The 22,167-nt window shown below is 36.5% G+C and overlaps 1 protein-coding gene across 1 annotated transcript; it reads left to right on the plus strand.

Moving 5' to 3' along the window:
• The first annotated feature begins 5,529 nt into the window (after positions 1-5,529).
• LOC147063917 (ATP-binding cassette sub-family C member 4-like) lies at positions 5,530-20,924 on the plus strand. The gene is made up of 8 exons (XM_085959112.1): positions 5,530-5,622; positions 7,366-7,597; positions 12,582-12,690; positions 13,547-14,084; positions 17,573-17,867; positions 19,539-19,774; positions 20,633-20,764; positions 20,883-20,924. The coding sequence occupies exons 1-8, from the start codon at positions 5,530-5,532 to the stop codon at positions 20,922-20,924; spliced, it is 1,677 nt and encodes a 558-aa protein (XP_085815238.1).
• Positions 20,925-22,167: the final 1,243 nt, after the last annotated feature.

The raw sequence follows: 22,167 nt of genomic DNA on the forward strand, positions 1-22,167 counted from the left end.
TTTTAGAGTGAGAGACAGTATAGAATACATAAATATGATAAAATACTCTTGATAGCAAGCAGTCTTGTGTATAGAATTAATAGATGTCCAAGACAAAATAGTCAAAAACACAATTCTGACGTTTTACATATGAGGTGTCAATACATACCACAAAAAGCTTGAGAATGGAAGGTAGGTTAACAACATTAGAAATATTTTGCGTTTTTCAACGATGATCACTTCTAGATGACCTAGATATTCCATGGGATTATGTAGTAAAAATTATCCAACATTAATGAGAAGGAATAACATACCTAACCTAACCTACCCATCACTGTGAATGATGAAACAGTCACTGGAAAAATCTTGCCATTCAGTGACTACCGGATCGACAAAATATGTACCTGGTTAAGTTTGCAATGCAACTATTTCCCTAGGGTGATTTGATTCATATCAAAAGATTGTATTGGTATTGAAAGTCAGCAGGACCTCTTTTTGAAGTTAACCGATTTTCACGACCTGTCAAATAGTACCAAACAATGAGAACATCGTGTCTCGCTTATTCTTGAAGAATGAGATTGGCGAGACAGTCAGCACTTTTACGTGTAAACAATTAATATCGCAATAGGTGCAAGTAAATCCATGCACGTGTACAGGCACTATTATTGCTGACTGCGCAAACATAATCCTAATGCATCACTTTCTCACTCTGCATAGCTCTGATTATGTCATTTTCTGTCAAAACTATATAACTTCACGCTATTGTAGTATGTTTAGAGCGTAGATATAAAATAATAATTATTATTATGTCGATGCTTGGTATGCCGAGTGTACAACTTTAGTATAAAGGTTGGAAAACACTGATTGATCTTCATGTTATTGAAGATAAATGTGTACATAATATAAAAATATATAGTTTTTAATAAAATCCGTGGTGGTACTTAAATCAGTTCCTAATTTAATATTACGTTTTTAAAAGATTTATGATTTAATATTAAAGTAATCTGATTCTAAGTTGAGTTGACTACTTGTATTGGATCATTGATAAAATTTAATATCAGTATGAATGGTACTACGATTGTATAACACTCATATGATCCTTTATTATATAATCTAATTTGCCGTGTAGCTGGCAATGACATCATAAATTTACTCACACAACGTAGATTTATATTTTTTTATCATTTTAAATTAGTAAGATAGTGTTTCCTTGAACAAAACTGAAGATAAAACATACAATATTTATTATCAACCGATAACAATTTGTATTTATTTATTTAAAAAGTCATGTTTATGTAATTGGTTGTCTCCGTGAAGCAAATAAAGGTATTTAAAGATGATCATTACTCTTAGATTGATGGGGTATCTACCATTTTTTTATGGAATTCTACCTAAGTAATTCTCTATTATACACACAACATAATATATTTCAATGGAGAATGATTCAGTCATTTGAACTTTGGCATGAAATTACGCCAACATACCAATTATTAACAATCCTTATATTCAAAACCATAACATAATATTATGAGAACAATATTTATTACATACAATCGTTACCTACACATATTCTATTCTGTTGTTATATTGAAATAGATATCACTCGTTCACTGTTCATTTTTTCGACCATGTCCGATCCTAATAGGATCATATGGGCCTCCACCGAGTGGAGGTTAATTATTGTTATAATAATCTGTGACAGCAAATAACTGTGTCCTGTATTTCAATTTTTTTCTTTGATGTTGGTACATGATACTAGAATGGTACATTTTACAATTTACAATTTCTTAGAATCAAAAAATTTACCATTTAGACTGGAAGGGAAAAGGAGTTAGACCTAACTGAGTAATATGGTGTAGAAAAGGGCACAACCTTGGAGCCAATGCTGCAAGAGAGTTTGAGGTAGATATATAGGAATGGAGAAGATTAATAAACACAATGAGTTGTAGTGTCAATGAGCTTAAAAAGTTTATAACACTTACTGCATCCTATTACGCTCCAGCATCGGAACACGTCTTGAGTTTCCTGTGATGATTAATTGATTTTAATGTTTTACTGTTCTATTTTTCAGACGATTCAATACTTGCTTGAAGTAATATTATGTGAAAGATATACTTCATTATGGATCCAATGTTTTATCCTCATGGCAGAGAATCAAGCCCTCGCTTAAAAGCAAATATATTTTCAGTATTCACATTTTGGTAAGCCTTCAAGCAATTTTATGTAGGTACACACCAAACATCATCATCATCAGGGGCGCGACAACCCGGTGTAGGTCTTGACCTCCTCCAACAGCTCCATCCGCCTGTCCCTATCCAGTGTGGCCGCTTTCCAATTCGTTACCCCCAGAATACGGCAGTCACTGGCAGCTCCATCCAACCAGCGAATCTTTGGCCTGTCTCTTCTACGCCCTATTGTATTGCTGGACATCACACTCTTTGCCAGTTCATTGTCATTCATACGGTGCACATAACCTAGCCATCGCAGTCTCCCAATCTTAATTGATTGGTACACACCGAACAGTAAAACATATATTTATATCTGTAATAACCAATGACATTATTAATGGACAACGCACTCAGTACAGTAGCTAGCAAGTAAATTCGAGCGTTGCGACATTCGCACATGTAAAGATACACGTCACGCAATTTCCATTATGCGATATCACGCATCGGGAATTTAAAGCAATATGACCTTTATTGTAATTGCGTTAGAACAGTGTTTCTCGTATCAATGTTCATTTGAGCGAACCCGTTCGAACCGAACCATTCGGCAGACCCGACAAAAAGCATCGGGAATTTATAGCAATATTACCTTTATTGTAAACGGCATTAGAACAGATTATGCCATTCGGCAGACCCGACAAAAAAGTGAGTGTAAATTTTTTTTCTCAGATGATTCGTCCATATTAATGTCATTGGTAATAACCCTCCAGGACTTGTCGTCTTTCCTGCTATTGCCAGAACTCCCTTAGGCAACCTTTAATCTGATTATAAAACGGTTTGATCACAGAAATTGTGCTTCTTACAACATTAAGAAAACAATTTTACAGTTACCTACCAGTTTTACAGATTTTGATACATAATGTAGCAATGTTTTATAATGGTACAATCAGAGAACCTTATATGCAACAAGTATTGAAACACTGCAGATAACGTAGCTATTGGCAATAGTTAGCATGAATCATAGACAGGCCGATAGCTAAATGGATAAAAGCTCTTACTCAGACAGTGAAGATGTGAATCCCATTCATTCGAACTTTTTTTCTTGACTTTTTATGTTTCTGTGGTCAAAATGATGTATTTTCAATAAAAATAATCTTTCTTCTCATATCTTGTGTAATATAATTATGTATTGATATAAAAAATATTTGAATAAATTTATTTGCAAATATTAGGATGTTATAACTAAACTTTGGATAATTCCTGACACCAGCTATTACGATAAATCAGTAATGTCATTGCCTTCATTTTAATTATAAATTTGGTAGTTCCTCTATTGGAATTGGATCTTAGAAAGCATAGTAATTAACAATAATTTTCATGAATCATAGATGGATTGATTGCTTAATGGATAAGAGCACTCATCCAGACAGTGAAGATGTGAAAATCAAATCGCACTCGGTCAAACATTTTATATAGAATTTTTCCTATATGTACATATGTTTTTGGGGTTTTTCAAAATTATTTATATAATTCATTTCAGGTGGTTAAGAGATGTGTTTACAAAAGGTTACCGTAGACCTTTAGGACTTGGTGATATTTATGCTCCTCTGCATGATCACAAAGCACACAGAATAGGCGACCGCTATGAAGAACTGTGGAGTCAACAACTTACTGAAGAAAAGCCTTCACTTTTTAAAGTTATATGGAAAGTTCACGGCACAGGGATAATGGTGCGTCATATTCTATTTGGCTTTACGGAATGTGGATTACGGTAAGCATACGTGCACAATATCTATCGTGAATTAACCACATACATACCATCCATATTTATAACAACAACATCATCAGTGGCTTAATAATATAGGGCGAGTCCTAGTCTCCTCCGAAAACTTTCTCCATTTCTTCCTATCCCAAACCAGTATCCTCAAGGTGTCTGCACTGGCCGCTTTAGTTTTATTGTTGACACCGTCCAACCACCAAAGATTGGGTCTATCAGTCGACCTCCGACTGTCTAGAATGCCATCTAGGATGCTCCTCGGCAGATAGAAATTATCCATTCTTGTTACATGACTCGCCCACCGGAGTCTACAAAGTTTTGAATGTGAAGATACATTCATCTTGGAAGAGGTTGTATATGCATTCTCCTATGCACCACCTGTCTCTTGAATACATTAAGTGGATGTCACTGGTCTTGGTGAGAGTCCAATTCTCCAACTCATAGGTGACGAATCTTTTCCTGTCGGAAGGCCGCATTCATTTATCTTAAATTAAATTAGGCCGCATTTAAGAAACATACATAAAAATGCATGTACAGTCATCCCTCAATTTACGCGGTAGATGGGTTCCAAAGGATGAAGAAAATGCGTTTTTTCTGTTTTTTCTCGACCGCATAAATCGAAGAATGAGTGTACATTATTTTGTAAATGAAGGAAAACAATGAAATTTATTAATTTATTTATTTACGGGTTTACCCTTTAAAATGTATACATACATTATAATATACACTTTGCTGATTGATGATTGATGATTGCTGACATGATAATAAATGAGGGCATTTGGATCTGTCAATTCTTTTTTTATCTGTGCAATAAATCCCTCATATTTTCCCATCATAGAAAGTGCACCGTCTATACACACACTCACTAAATTAGTCAAACTTAGTCCAATTTCGCGACATTTTTCTTTAAAGTTCTTGAAGGTATCTATTTCAAGTGTTCTGCCTGTAAGAGTTCCCAAGGCGAGTAACTCTTTGTAGTAAACAAAATCTTATATTGTAGCCCGAAAAAAGTACAAAACCTGCGCCGAGTCAGTAGTATCAATTGATTTGTACTATTCTCTCAATTGATCTGTAAAATTTGGATTCAGTCAAAAGGCTGCACTTGAGACCCAAAAAGTCCGCAGGCTTATAACCCCTGGTTTTGATTATCAAAATAATTGAACTGGAATTTTCACTAGCCTTATATTAACTTCACTTGGGCTCTATATTTATCTACATATATTATATTATAATAATATCTCTGCAAATCTATCCTATCGATGCAGGAGCCCTGGGTTATAGCCCCTTTAGCTCCATAGTAAATCTGACCCTGTACATAGGTATAACATTGATCTCAGTATGTAGCATACCTACAGTAGGGCTGTATTTTCGATAATAACCATCAGAAAAAGGTAACACCTCCATTCTTGAGTGCCTTCATCTCCAATTAATTTGGTTAATCGAGGTTCTGTTATAAGTTTTAAAATAATAAAAATAAACCAATTTTTTTTTAGATTGGCATTACCACTTTGCCTAGGACAACTTCTATCATTCTGGTCTCCAGATGAAAAGGTCATTTCAAAAAAGGAGGCATATTTGTATGCAGGGGGAGTTGTCGGTTGTTTGGCTATGAATATATTAATTTTTCACCCTTACCTGGTGAATCTTTTACACACCGCAATGAAAGTTCGCCTCGGGTGCTGTTCACTTATTTACAGAAAGGTAAATAGCTGTTTCTTTCTGTTATATTTTATTTCTTACATGTTGAAAGTAATAGCGAAATAGAACCAATTAACACGCTACAAACCTACGTCCCATTCAGGTGGGAAAGCCAACATCACAAACGATAGATGCCAATGAATAGTTCTGTGTGCAGGAGAAAAATGAGATAAATCTAAATATTGAAATTAGTGGTATACACCGAATTAAAAATAATGCAGTGGCGAAGGGTAGATGTAGGCTGCTGAGATCTGATATAAATAGTGCACACTAAACTTTAACAGTCATACTTATTATATTCATAAGCCTGTGTAAACCAAGCCATAATAGATAATAAACAATAATTTTTCATATATCTATAAAATATCTACTTATTTTTATAGACAGACTAATACAGTAACGTCCCGAGACAAAATGCCGCCACATTTTTTTATTAAGTTTTTTTTATCATCCTTTCATGACTCCAATATCTAAGAAATGTGTTGTATGGATATATTATTAACACAATATAATATAGGACTAAATATAATATAAATGCCATCTCTGCTTCAATAGACAATATTGTGAGTCCACGGTTTCAGATACATTAAAAAAAAATACACCTGACAACCTCCAAAACTGACGAGGGTTTTGGCGAACTTTTTAGACAAAATTAAGTATTACCTACCTATAATTCAAATATAATTCGCAAATATGCGTGTGTCATTGCTGTTCACCAAGGACGGGACGTCCAAGGACAACTGAAGTAAACTAGACATCAAGAACCCGACAAAAAATTATAGTCTTATTAAAACTTTTATAGTAATTACTTAATACATTTTGTTTCCAACCAGTGAGTTGAACTTTTTAATGGAAAGTTTCCGTTATTACTAAGTTTAGGTACCTACCTAGTTATTTCTATATGCCCAATGATTCTCCTCGATTTGCCGCCTTTTGTGTAACTGCCGCCCCACGCGACGCTCAATCTGCCTACCCCCACGGGACGTCACTGGACTAATATTATCTTTTATCTTTTATGGTTCGGTAATATGAATTAAAAAAAAATAACCAACACCATCTGCAATTTGTACTCGAAAACAAATAAGTATGTCTGGCGAAGTTTAGTGTGCACTATTTATGTTGGAGCTCAACGGCTTACCTCCACTGGTCGCTATTGCCATAATGCATGTTATAGTATAATAATATGTATACATAAATGAGAAAAGGGATACTCGAATTAATACCTCTGAATTAGTAAATATTCCACATAGAAACATAGAATTTCACATACAAAGTGTTCCAAAAATCAATCTTCTTTGGAAGTAGTGATTTTAGAGTTAGGTATTTGCGTTTTTCTTTCGCACATAGAATTGGACACCTTTATGGATTAGAGGAGTTGAAGCAGATATTATATTGATCAAGAAAATTAAAATATTTCACCATACCAATTATTGATAAAAGAAACTTTAATTATTATCTGTTTATTGCCAAAATAATAAATTGATTGTGACATGTCTCATTTCAATAAGACTGTAATATATCCAATATGTCGTCATCACATCCCCACTACCTGTTATTTAAATAAATTAACTTATTAAGAGTGTACTTTAATTTTTGTAATTAAAAGTAGTTCTTTGTCTCTTCAAAACTTCACACTTCATTTTGGAAGATTTATCAGCTCCATATGAAAAAAATATAGGTGAAACAAATTAATTAGGTAATGGTTAATAAAAGTTAATTTGTATCGTCTAATATTGATTTTCCAAGGTATTAAAACTAGATCTTAAAGCACCAACCAAAGACGGGTCGGGTTTGACCGGCAAAGTTGTCAATCTCATTGCGAATGATGCAAACCGATTTGACATGTGCATCGTTTTCTGGTCGGCTGTCTTCCGCGGCCCAGTGGAGGCTGCAGCTGCTATCTATATAATGTACAAATTTATTGGACCATCTTCGCTCATTGGAGTAGCTTTCCTCATCTGCTTCATGCCACTTCAAGGTATTCCAAATGATTTTATTGAAGTAAACCATTTTTTCGAGCAAATTCACGATTATTGTAGGATATTATATTTTTAATTGACTAATTTAACGCCCATGATGGCTGAGCGGCTTACACATCAACTTAAAATGTCGTGGGTCCCAGATTCGAATCCTGGGTCTGATAAATACACATATTGTTTTTGAATCTGTGTTTAGTCAAGGTATGGACCAACTAGATTGGGCAAGTGGCTAACATCCATTTCTCGTAAAAACAAAAATCTGTTAATACAAACCTTCACTCTGTGGAGGTCCATATTATGATCTTATTAGGATTGGATATAGTCAACAGAAAGAAAAAGAAATTTATACTACTTTTACTAGAAATTTGTCTTTACCAAAATGTTTCCCCACCAATACACAATCTATAATATGCATTTAATTTTTCAAAATTATTAGATATCAGGTCAATTATAATATGCAATAGATATAACATCATAAATCGTAGTATAAAAAGTATTGAATGATATGTCAAATGTTAACATGTGGCGCCCTCACTCAGCGGACAACTTATACTGGCGAATCTGTAGATATAAATCATGTTACCCAGTAATCAATCTAACTCGATCTGGCTATTTTTCTAGGATTTTTTGTAATATATATGTTTCTTAGGTTTCTGAAAATTATGTATTTTTAATACTTTAAGTAAACATTTAAATAACTAATGGTCAAATGCAGAGATGTCAACGTTAAGTTAGACTTAAGGCTATACTTCAGCTGGGGCATGGTCTAAAACGATTGTGACTACTCGACGCGAAGATTGTGCAAACGACGCATGCAGAACAAAACATAATTTGTCATAAAAATTCAACATGCGACCATTTAATGTTATGTTTATTGCTCTATTAGTAATAATAATAATATATTTATTGACATGTTTTCTTTTTCAAGTAAATGGGTAACGTTTTTTAGTCATCTTTACACGATTTAAGAATTAATTCCCCCGACGCCATCACAAAACAAATTGACGTGTTCACAGCTCAACTTTCGCTCTCCGATTGGCAGCGAGTCCAAAATTTCGTCACACCTATAGTTGAAAATTATTTGCCGTTTCACTGAAGTATGCTTTTCACCAAGATATCGACACCTCCTACGTATAATATTGTAACTAACAAAATGACGTTTTTCACTTTTTTTCATTTTTTGTATCCATAGTATGTATTACATATGATGCCATTTACAGAATTTCAAAATTCGTATTATAAGTGCGAATTTCAAGCATTGCATATTTTTGTATCTCAAATTTCTTGAAATTTTTCCGACGTGAAGTATGGTAACGTATTTAGCAATACTATACGCGGGAAACGCGTGGAGATCTTGCCGCGCGGGTGTATTGTTACTGCTAATTACGATACTTCACTTCGGACGGGAGGTGACACACCGCTACCACTGTGAACTTTCGGTTATATTGTATTTTTGTATGGTTTGGTAAATATTAAATACCATAATGAAGAGATCTAGACAATATCAACAAATATTGCGCAATATATCCGCCCCTACAGGACTTTAGTGTCAAGAATACAACAATTGATAGAAAATCTATCCGTGCACAAAAATGTGTGATTAGGCCAGATGGGACAATTAATAGTACAGCGTATAATATTATAGAAACGGATAATAATAGTAAAATAACAATGGACGAAATAAATTCTACCCTGGGAAACTGTGACTTTAGGATTCAAGGTAAGTTAATATTTTTAATCTTTTTCTCGTACGACAACAAAAAGTATCGTAAGTTATACTTACCATTGTCTACGTCATTTCTTTGCGTGTAACTATTATTGTATGTAATATTTACCATATTTTACGTCGGAAAAAACTGAAAAAAAATATTGTATCTATCACTTATAATAATTTACGTCGTGCTTATTTTAGTAAAATAAATTGTATGTGGTACTTATCATATTATACGGCGACATACAATTTTAGTTGCAACATTATACGCGTGATAACTTTTATAAATTCGTGTTTATTTAGTTTGTTTTGCTTTTTACAGAGTCATCACTGCCTTCAGGTGCTGATTAAAATATGATAATGGAACTTTTAGACATTATTTGTGACGATGATGAGACTAGTGCCAGCGTTGCTGATACAAACAGACTACATTCTCTCGAAAAGATTAACAGTAAAAGTAATTGGATATATTATAAAATATAGAGCTAGTTTTGTGAAAAATCACCTCAAGAGGTACTGTTATCACAAACTATGAGATTTATAATGCTTTATAATCATTTTTTTTTTTTAAAAAAACCTCAATTATAATGGCTAAGGTTTCGGGTGATCGAAATAAAAGTGGTAATATGTTGCTAAATTAGCGATAAATGAAAAGCAACGCAGAGTTTTTACTGAAACTCAGTCGTGGCGAAGTTTTACCATTAAATATCATCTGACGAAATATCAAAATGAAAATAACATGGAGCTGGGGAGCATGAGGTCTGCAAAAAAAGTTTCTAGCTACATTCTCTATTTGTGACCAATTCGTATTCACAGCTTTGGACAAGGTGGATAATGAAACTGCCGTTTTAACACCTGATCAACGAAGTCGACACAAAAATTGCAATGTTGTATTAACTGATGATATGAATACCAGTGTTTCCGACCATGTTAAGTCCATCCAACCGGTCGAATCAGATTATGTTTGACAGCGATCAAGCAAACTTTACTTAGATGGCGACCTGGATTTTACCCATTTATTTAAACTATATAATGAATGGTATGAAGCCATAATATACACACATAAAGCTCAAACAGAAAGGCAGTATCAATTATTATTTATAATCAATGAAAATTTTAAATTGTGTTGTGTCACTATGTCCCTAAAAAGGACCAGTGTGACCAATGTCATATTTTCAAAAACTCGCAAGTCCGAGTAGCATCCACGGAGCAACTCCAAGCTAATGGCAAGAACCTTGCTCGTCAGTTAAGATTATTTGATAAACATGATGTTTAATCATTACACGGCAAAATTGTATCTGCGAATTTTGACTTCCAAAAAATTTTGAATGCCCTTCACGGAAATTTGAGTAAGTACATTTTATTATAAACGTAAATTATTAGTTTGAAATTTCACAGTTTTTCAATTTACACAAAAGGTAGCTACATGATACATATAGCAGGAAGCTGAAGGCAAACGAGGTGCAAATGAGGACTCAAGTTGCTTACTTATTGTGGTCTATAAGCAAAAGAATTCAGGTTTTGCTCTAAGAATATAGGCCAGAACAGAAATCGCATTGTTTATGACTTTAACATGACTGTATTTGGTTCATAAATACAATGTTAATGTAAAGCACACATTTTTGGAAAGGGGATGTACGCAAAATGAAGAGGACTGCGTTCAAGCCCTGATTGAAAGATGTTCGACAAACAAACAAATTTTTGCACCTCCAGAATGGTACTGTTTAGTTGGATGGACAAAACAAGAAGGAAAACCTGACGATGTGGTAGAGATCAATCACATAGCATATTTGATTTCAGAGCTCCATTAAATTATCATATGTGGACTAATACAAATGAATATAAATCACAATGATCCGTTTAAGATTAATTACAAGTGCGACTTGTCCAGCACTGTCTACTCGACCATGGTCGTGAAAAGTAACACATAGCACACGCAACGAGAAACTTCATTTTCGGTAAAGGTTCTTTATTCACAAATATTGCCAATTCCAAAAGCTAAGACAGATGATTTACTGCATATGTGCAACAATGGAATCATTCCTGAGTGTTATCTTGAGTTTTTCAGTAATTTTATACCTGTTAATACATACCACTGAAATTCCACCAGCAGTTTCTGAGGAATCAGCTTAATAATCAATATGTCAGTGTAAAAAATCTCTTTTCGGTTGTATGTTTTAAATTGTCCATGCTTCTTTTTTCGCATCATATAATTGAAAATTAATTCCAAACTAAAAATATAGTTGCAGAATGATTTCTTTTTCAGTTTCACTTATATTTTAACCTGAAGTGCACCCTTCCACTTAATCACCCATTGTTATTCTCTTGTCTGATTTTCCTTTGATATTTGATATATTATTTAACCAAAAACGTTGGCTTAAAGTGATTGTAATTTTTCTTTTTTGCTTTTAATTTTATTTCAATATTTACATACTTTCTTGAATTGGATTTTTGATTGAAATTATTTCTTCTCTGTTTTTTTCTGTATGTTTAATTTTTATCATGTCATGAAAGTCTAAAATTTATTTAATGTTTTATTAAATGACAATAAAAGCAATTTTATATAGAGTATTTTTTCCAACCTACCTATCTGACGACCCATACCATAACTTTTAATTAGTGTTATTACCGAATTATGATTTTAAATACGCAAAAAATCCTAGGTGAAGGATTGTATCTAACACATACAATATATTTCATCAAAACCATGACGACGTAAATTATGATAAGTATCACATACAACTAAATGCATGTAAGAGGTTCCGCCGTAAACTATTGTATGTGGTTTATACAATATTTCGAACAAATTCTTTTCCGCACTATAATGTTGTAACTGAATTTTCTGATTAACCACAGAAAATATTAGATATCCTTTAATGCAAAACAAATCTATTTATAATTTACAATTGACATCCCAAATTTGGTGCAAAACATTCAAAAGGTCGACTTACACCAAGCTTTTGTATCTTTAAACCGCTCTCCTGTAAAGTTGCGATTTTGAAGTTACAATACTCTACGTAGGAGGTGTCGATATTATAGTAAAATTAATATAATAAAAATGTCATTTCTTTCACTTTCTAGTCATCGTTTTTGGCACCTAAGGGTGACTATGCATTAGGCCCTTCGTGTTTACCAAATAATATACGATTCATCTTTTATCAAGTGAAATTAATAAAACAAATGATATTATGTAGGCTTGAATTTTTTATCATTAATTTATTACATTGTAAAAATGTATTTCAAATTGTTTAATTGGTTAAATTTATTTCTAGTCGGATTAGGAAATTGGGCAGGCAAACTCCGCAAGCAAGCAGCATCGGAAACTGATCACCGTATCAGACTAATGGGAGAAATAGTCCGGGGTATACAGCTCATAAAAATGTACACGTGGGAATATTGTTTTGCAGACATTGTTAAAATGGTTAGAATGTAAGTGGGTAAACCAAAATACTTCAATAATTTATTTACAATAGTCTATGAAAGTTCAGTATTTATTTTAATCAATGCTAATTACTATTTTCTGAAGATTTTTTAGTTAAAATTATACTAATAATTTACATTCCACCCACGTTGGCCTAATGCGTATAGCTTCTGTCATTGTAGCCATGGATTCACGGGTTCAAACCTGCGCCTGGGTAAAAAAATGCATGTTGTTTTTACAATGTATATTTGATCCAGTGCAAGGACCCAATGAGTTGAACGAATGTAAATAAATCAGTTAATACAACCTCCACCTTGAGGAGCGGCTTAGGACCAAACATGGTAACTCACATTTTTTACTGTTAAGCTAATCATGTTTGACACAAATGTATGGGCGTGGTTGACATGTGAGGTAAGGAGCTAAAATTTGGCAGGAATATAGCCCCCAATCTCTTTATTATCAAAAAAAAATCCCAGCAAGTAGGAATTAATTATTGTATCCATTTTATAAATATATATTACCATTCCTTAATTATTTATGAGAGGTTGAGGGCTACATTTCTACCAAATTTTAGCTCTTTACCATATTTACCCTGAATGACGACCACGGGTCTAATCTCTACTATACTAGAACCATCATAATATCTTGGCTACGATTGTATAGCGCTGTATGCAGTTTTATGGACTAAAGCGGGGGTCGGGGGCATAGATTTATACCCGAAAGTGCAGGAAGGGGTCTGTAGTTCCCCAGATCATCTGTAGCCAAGATATAATGGCAAGGTGTTTATAATCAAAATAAATATTTCTTATATTTCAGAAAAGAGATGTACGTAATTCGGAAAATATCATGGATCAAGTCTGTAATTCAATGTTGTGTGAGGCTTAACACAAAGATATCAATCTTTATAAGCATTCTTGCCTATTTACTATTTGGAAACCAAATCACTGCTTCAAAAGTCTTTATGCTTTTATCTCTGTACGATCTGCTGAAGGCAGATTTGGTTGAATTTTTTCCAATGGCTGTAATGTTTATAGTGGAAGCTCAAGTGTCATTACACAGAATTCAAGAATTTCTTTTACTCCCAGAAGTTAACAGATATCGATTAACCGATCCGTCATCGGACAGCAGCCCTCTTTTAAGAAATGAGCAGCTTAACGGTTTACATAATCAAGGATTTACAATTGGAAACTCTTTAGCTACTGGAGCTAGCTTTGAGGAGCGTTCTGCGGAAGTAATAAGTGGTAATATTGGATCGAAAATGGGCCTAGTCATGAAAAATGTCACTGCATTTTGGAAAAAATTTGATTCTTCAGATTCCAATTACAAAATGGCACTGGAAAATGTATCATTAGAGGTTTGTTATTTTCCTATTACATATACCTATTGTCGAACAAGATCTTCTTGTCAACGTGTTAAAACTGTGAACTAAAAAGCCTCTACTACTTTCAACCGTACTTCGACTGCAACGACTTCCGGTTATCGACGAGTTGTCCACGTGTTAAAACTGTGAACTAACAAGCTCCTCCTATTAAATTAATTGCACTTCGACTCCAGCGACTTCCGGTTATTGCCTAGATCTTCTTGTCGAACAGTAGTAATAGAGTCTGTATACGTGGATAGATTTACTTGCACCAATCAGTGGCGCACCCAGGATTTAATATTGGGGGAGGCCCAAGGAGGAGAATGTAAATTAGTCCCATAGGATCTTTTTCTTGTTCTTTTTTCTTCTTATTTGCCCATATCCACCCCTTAACTGGAGCATATGGACACCACGCGGCGCCTCCAAGAATCCCTGTCGCTCGCCAGTCTTCTTGCTTCGTTCCAGGTCAAACCAGCATCCCGTAGCTCCGCCGTATACACTCTGTAGATTGTATTTAGCAGCCTTCCAGGACGCCGGAATCCGGTCGGCTTGAAGAACAGGCAAGCCAGGTAAAAGTTCTCTTCTGGCATCCGCAGCACGTGGCCGAGCCAGGTCCAACGTCGCCTCTTCACTTTCAGCGTGATGAGAGGCTGCTTGGTACGTTCTCTTATCTCCTTGTTGCTCCTAAAGTCATACCACCGCACACCCAGTATTCATCGCAAACATCTGTTTTCGAAGCTCAGTATACGGTTGCTCTGAGCCTTCGTAAGGTGCCATGATTCGCTACTGTAAAGCAGCACCGTCAGAATACAAGCGTCGAATAGGCGGCATTTGGTTTTGACTGAATACAATCGTGAGTCCCAGACATTTCGCATCGAGTTAAATGTTGCTCCAGCCATTCCCATTCGGATAGCGAGCTCTTTCTGCAAAATGCCATCTCCCATGATGTGTACCCCCAGGTACTTGAAGCTGTCGATGCTCTCGATGTTTTGTCCATCGCTAATCAGAGGGAAATCTGGATCAGGACAGGTACTATTGCACAAGACGACCAACAACCAATGCGAGAGGAGTTGTTATGCAACCTGTCGATTGTCTCTTGAATGCCCTCGATTGAGTTGTCGAATAGGACAGCAACATCGGCGTATTCGCCTCTGTAAGTACGCACGTCGAGAAGTTCCTTTCGGTGCTTCAAGCTGTACAAGAAGTGGTCAATCTGCGTCCTCGTGCGTCCATCAGGAGATGTCCACGTATATTTGTGAATGTCTTTGTGGGGAAAAACAGTGCCTCCGATTGCAAGCTCGTTCAGAGTGGCGAATTCTACGAGCCGCTCACCATTATCGTTGGGGTCACCGAGGCCGTGTCGTCCCATCACCGTGGGGCCAAGCACCAGGTCTGCTACTACTCTCGCATTATAATCCCCCATTACAATCACGCGGTCTCTTCAGGGGATGGCGGAGACTGCCGCGTGGAGAGAATCGTAAAAAGCATCCTTTGTCTGCGCGTCAGCATCCTCAGTGGGGGCGTAGCACTGAAAGACAGTCAAGGAGCTACCGGGCGTCTTGAAGGAGGCACGTATCAGTCTCTCCGAGATTGGTTCCCATTTCACGAGGCAACGGGCCGCTCTCTTTGACATCAATACTGCCACTCCCTGGCGATGATATTGCTCCTGACCTGAGTAGACAATAGAGTAACCCTCAATCAACTTTCTCCCGGCTCCTTTCCAGCGCACTTCGCTCAGCCCTAGGATGTCCACACCGTAGGTGTGCATGATGCGTGTGGCGTGCAGGTCCTTTCCGGGGGTACGCAGGGTGCGAACATTGTCCCAATGCGCATACTCGAGTTGTTAGAGAGGATTACTCTACCTGTTTCATTTCCATTTCCATGCAAGGTCGTCGTTTTACAGAGCCGGTTGTCGTCCGAGGCTGCTGTGTAGGTGTTTTGTTAATCTGTTTCGTTTAAGGAGGCAAGGTGATTAGCCCAGCGCTCCCGAGGCCTGAGCCACAAGGGCCCTGAAGGTCGGCTCGACCAGGTTTTTCTGTCGGGGATTTCCTTCCCTTAGCCAGAAGGCCAGTTTTATGGCGCCGGTCACTCGCCCTTCGCCCCCTGCTGTTAGCTACAGCGTACGCTGCATTGCCCGGAGGTCGCCGCGGGGAGGCCAGCAGATGAGACTTGCTGGCAGTTTGGCATTTTCCAACTTTTGCTATGAACACATCTACTGGCGTCAATGTGTCCACTTGGGGCCGACCAGCCGTTGACCGCCAACAGTCTTCAGCCAACGTCTTCTTCACAGCCTAATTTCTCGTTTATCGTTCTTTTGTCTATTGCACTCGGTGTACCTACACCATGGTCCCCACATCCTGAAACGGGCCCTCAGGCTAGGATATTTGGCGGCCCCTCTACCTACCGCTAAGATTAAAGGCAGTGTGAAACACTACATTAACGTTCTTTTCAGTTCAAATTAAGGGTACTTATACAGCGAATTATTGGCGATTTTTAATACATCTACTTTAATAATGGAGCTATCAAGTATCGACACATAATAATCAAAAAATATATTGCACAATTATATAATTGAAAATGTTAATGGCCATGAAGTATAATTGCGCCTTTTTTTACTATTAAAGCTAATTTATGATGTGTGTTTATCTCACTTTTCTGGTCGACCCGACACGCCGGGCCCCCCACATCCTGGGCCCCCAGGCTAGAGCTCTGTCAGCCCTCCCCAGCCATGACCTACACCACTCCGAAATTCGGGTAGACACCGAGAATTTTTTGACAGTTTTATTAGGGATTGTGTTTCTAAAAAAACCTGACATTAATGTTTCGAAATTTTTGTGTTACAAATTAAAATCTAAGATTTTTTTCTAAAAAGGGTGCTGGAGAATTACAAATCATTTTTTTGCCGTGTTTTTATTTGTCTAAGCCCAAAGGTATAGTTTATTGGCTTTCAATTTCAATGTTTAAAATCATTCAGATAATTTTCATTTTTGGGGGGTGCCAGGGCCCCTTGCCCCCCCTGGGTGCGCCACTGTATGCAAAGGTGTACCCCGTCTTACGCGAATTACACTTCAGCGATTTTTGTCGGACCCACCTATCGCGTAACTTCGGGGTATTACTGTTTTAAATTCCACCCTGTTTCATCAAAAAATCAAAATAAATATTGACTTGAGTTGTCAAATCCGCTCTTGGATAAATAATAGGTTACTAAATTCACTCTAAATAGCTGATCAATCAGACGACACGATTCAAACCATGATTTAAAGCATACATTGAAATTGCAATACAAACGTCACCACTACTAGCATCAACATAATCGTAAACGCACAAAACAGTTTTGCATGATTCACTCGAAACTCAAAAAAACCTCCGCGACTAAGCGACTCAATCAATTCTGTAAAATATCAATTATACCAATGAACATAGAAAGTAATTTCAAGAATATATACCAATCTTATTATATTGTGTTATTAAAACTATTTTAGGTTGGCCCCGGCGAATTGTTAGCCATAATAGGCCTAGTCGGGTCAGGAAAGAGTACCATCCTACAAGCCATTTTAGGGGAAATCAGAATAGATCCTAACTCCATAATAACATCCAGTGGGCTCGTATCGTATAGTAGCCAAGTACCATGGGTATTTGAGGCATCAATCCGGCAAAATATTATTATGGGACAAGAAATGGACCTCGTGAGGTACAAGGAAATCATTAAATGCTGCCAGCTAGAGAAGGATTTCGAGTCTTGGACTAACGGAGACAGGACCATTGTTGGTGAAAGAGGTAAGTGAATTTACAGTCGAACTCGGTTACTACGATCAAGGACATAGCGAGATCTCGGATATAATGAGAAAACATTGTTGATATTTTAGTTTATGATTTTCTCCGTACATTTATTTATTCACTTTTATAATGAGCTACTTATCGGATATACCGAGCTAAAATATCGTCAAAAATTTTCTTAAAACTGTTAGTGTTGATCATTTAAAAAAAATTCGACCCTTAGCAATAAAATCCGACCGGACAGAATGCCGCCGGGATCGGATTACGTTTATGACACTAGTTAAGTGTCTAAGTACCTACCTAATTGGTGTTTTCTCCGACAATATTGAAAAAGTATCCACGCATGTGGTTGAAATTGCATGTAAAAAATCCAAGGTTTGTGAAGTCCGAAGGTACCTTCTAGCGTTCATTACAATAAACAACTTCTTTTGTAGTTTATGAATGCCATGCTTGTTTCGGGGAAAAATTCTAATTGTGTATTTTTGTTTGAATTGCGACTTTTTTGTTATGTGACCGCTCATTTAAAAATACCTATTTTCTGATATAACAAGTAACGCTTATAACGAGCAAATTCGGTCGGTCTCATCTTCCTCGTAATAACCAAGTTCGACTGTATTTACATCAAACATTCTTTCCAGATAAGGAGACGATTCATTCCGTTGATTTTCTAGCTGTTGTAATATTCACGGATTCATGAAACTCTCATCATTGTCTCTACAATCCAATGTGAATCTTGGCCACGGCTATTTACCGAAGAAGTTTCTATTTTTTTACAAGAAATGATTGTCACTCATTCGGGCAATCTATCGAACATATTGAAACAACAACATCATTCGCCAGTCGTGGGATTCCAATCCCATAACTTCAGAAGCAAACGTTTTGACAGCTCGTTCATGTTACTTACTCAGTCCATTTTGGTTCTTTAGTTGAAGCATATGGACACCACATGGGATATTATTGTGTCTTCCCAGATTATGCCTGTATTCCGTAACTCTGCCGTATACACCCTGTAAATGGTATTTAGCGACCTTCCAGGATGCCAGAATCCGGTTTGTGTCACCTGCTGTCAAAATGGGGCGAGCGAGGAGATGCATTTTCCTTCTTCGCTCAGTATGCTGGTCATCGTCTGTCGTTTGGGACTTAGGAGAGAACAAATTAAACACGGAAATGATGGTCGAAAACGGCGGGATTTATTTAAATAAACTATATTACCCTACTACATTTTTATAATTTTAACCGATTTTGCGGAGGGTGATAATCGCACTGTTTACCAATTCACTAGCAAACCGCTTCAGGAAGATTCTACTGCACGCGAAAATCGTTCCGCTGTCAGTGGAGTATAAAATGCAGTGTTGCATTTTTTTATTTTAACGGCATCCGGAGATACAGCGTTGCCATATATATTTTTATTATTATTTTTGTTTTCTTGCAATCAACCATTACTATGTGTCAGTTTGAAAATGGTTCAGACCTCTTTAAACCCCCAGAAGAGACATCCCCAAATGAAGACCATTCGGGGGTGTAACATTGGCTTACAGAAAAGGCAAGCCATGTTGAGACTCAATTGAGGCATCTGTTGCATGTGGCCAAGCCAGATCCAGCATCGTTTTTCCACTTTCATTATTGCACAATTACAATATCTGCAACCTATTCGTTAAATATATATTTCAGGAGTTTCCTTATCAGGTGGCCAGCGATCCAGAGTCTGTCTAGCGAGATGTGTTTACAGAAAAGCACATGTTTATCTGCTGGATGATCCTTTATCGTCTGTTGATGCACTTGTGGCAGAACAACTGTTCGATCAATGCTTTCGAGGCTTACTCAAAGACTTGGCAGTAGTATTGGTCACTCACCAATTGCATTTACTTAGATCTGATGATCGAGTTTGTTTAATGCAAGAAGGAAAGGTCATTATACATTTGCTTTATCAATATTTTAAACAACACATTCTTTAACTTTCACTTTAAGATGCTAATAAATTCCATACGTTTTGGTGATGTCACCTTGGGTTACCATACGAGATTAACAATAATATTACAGTAGGTAAAAAGGAAATGCCCATTTTGGCAACATAAATAAGTCTAGTGAGGTTTCATCATCATTATTTGCTATTTGTTTTATCTATAAAGTGGTCAAAAAGGCGTCAAAACCTAATTAGAATCATATGAATATTTCTACACATTCTTACAGCCTACAAGTTATAATACTATCTTTATCTATTCTCACCCCTTACTATCATATGAATTTCTCACAATCGAATATGTCCCTCTTTGTCGCATATACTTTTAGATCTATTTCTTCTGTTCGTAATGGAACGCGACGCTCTCTTTTCAATGTGTATTTATAATTTATGACATATAAATAAAATCTGATAGATATCTATCAATTATATATTTACTGGACAATGATATTTAATTTGTAAATGATACAATTTTAATTAGATGTAATATTGATGATTCTAGGAATAGCTGAAATATAAAGATGACGAAGTGCATATTAACTGAAATATTTTCAGTTTATTAATCTGGGTAACCTAATGTGACACTACAGTAATGGGAGTGTTAAAATCTTATTTTTATTAGTAGTGTAGTGATTTTTTTATGAAGTTTAGATATTCTCATTTCTCGAGAAATCCAGAAATTTTCTCCACATTAGTGAATATTCAATCCGTACGACATATAAGATAGAAACACGAAAAATAAATCATCAATAACTACATATTAGAATTTAAATTCGATTTCAAAAAGTATTATTAATTTTTCTAGATTCTCTACCAAGGTCTTTTTAACGATGTACAGTGGTCATCATCTCATTTTGCACCATTCTTACCGAAAAATACTGAGCCAAATCCTAACGATGCCCAACAAAGTCACGAAGATTGTCAACAACATCCTATTGTAAGAAAATTTTTAAATAATATAATAACATTTTTGTTATGTATTGTTAAGTAAAACTCTAGGCCATATACAACCTACGATCCATTAACACTGTTATCCAAACCTATGTGGATAACAGGCACAGCTAGCTCAGGGTACTGGGTTTCGGCACTATCTCTGAATTCCAATGAATTCCAATCTGTTACGGAAAGGACCATCGGAACCAATTGGTATCCGATGGATGTGTTTGTCATACCGTTGCAGCAGTTAATTGCGAGTATTGAAAAACTAAACTCGAAATGGAAGCCAACGTCTTTTCTCTGAAAGAAAAAGAACGTAAAAGAACATAATATAGGGTACAATTAAATTAAATGAAACACTGTGATAATTTAACCTCACTGCATTTAATATAAATTATAATTAATAGTCAATGGTACCATAACGTAACAACAAATATTTTTACAAGAATTTTCCACCGTACATATATAATGGTATTATAATGTATAAACGAATAATTACGTTAGACAAATGACTCAATATCGTCTGCACTCTATAATATTTATACAATAAATCCTTAGCAATTAATCCTTCTTCTTCTTCTTCTTTTGCCTTATCCGCCCCTTAACTGGAGCATATGGACACCACGCGGCGCCTCCAAGAATCCCTGTCGCTCGCCAGTCTTCTTGCTTCATTCCAGGTCAAACCAGCATCCCGTAGCTCCACCGTATACACTCTGTGGATTGTATTTAGCGGCCTTCCAGGACGCCGGAATCCGGTCGGCTTGAAGAACAGGCAAGCCAGGTTAAAGTTCTCTTCTGGCATCCGCAGCACGTGGCCGAGCCAGGTCCAACGTCGCCTCTTCACTTTCAGCGTGATGAGAGGCTGCTTGGTGCGTTCTCTTATCTCCTCGTTGCTCCTAAAGTCATACCACCGCACACCCAGTATTCGTCGCAAACATCTGTTTTCGAAGCTCAGTATACGGTTGCTCTGAGCCTTCGTAAGGTGCCATGATTCGCTACCGTAAAGCAGCACCGTCAGAATGCAAGCGTCGAATAGGCGGCATTTGGTTTTGACCGAGTACAATCGTGAGTCCCAGACATTCCGCATCGAGTTGAATGTTGCTCCAGCCATTCCCATTCGGATAGCGAGCTCTTTCTGCAGAATGCCATCTCCCGTGATGTGTACCCCCAGGTACTTGAAGCTGTTGACGCTCTCGATGTTTTGTCCGTCGCTAATCAGAGGGAAATCTGGATCAGGACAGGTGCTATTACACAAGACATTGGTTTTCTTCGCGTTGATTTTCAAACCAACGCGAGAGGAGTTGTTATGCAACCTGTAGATTGTCTCTTGAATGCCCTCGATTGGGTTGTCGAATAGGACAGCGTCATCGGCGTATTCTAGGTCGCATAGCTTCACCGTGGGGG

The sequence above is a fragment of the Rhyacophila brunnea genome, unplaced genomic scaffold, assembly GCF_057557595.1.
Source record: "Rhyacophila brunnea isolate RB1 unplaced genomic scaffold, BYU_Rbru_1.0 scaffold_8, whole genome shotgun sequence".
In the NCBI taxonomy this organism is placed as follows: domain Eukaryota; kingdom Metazoa; phylum Arthropoda; class Insecta; order Trichoptera; family Rhyacophilidae; genus Rhyacophila; species Rhyacophila brunnea.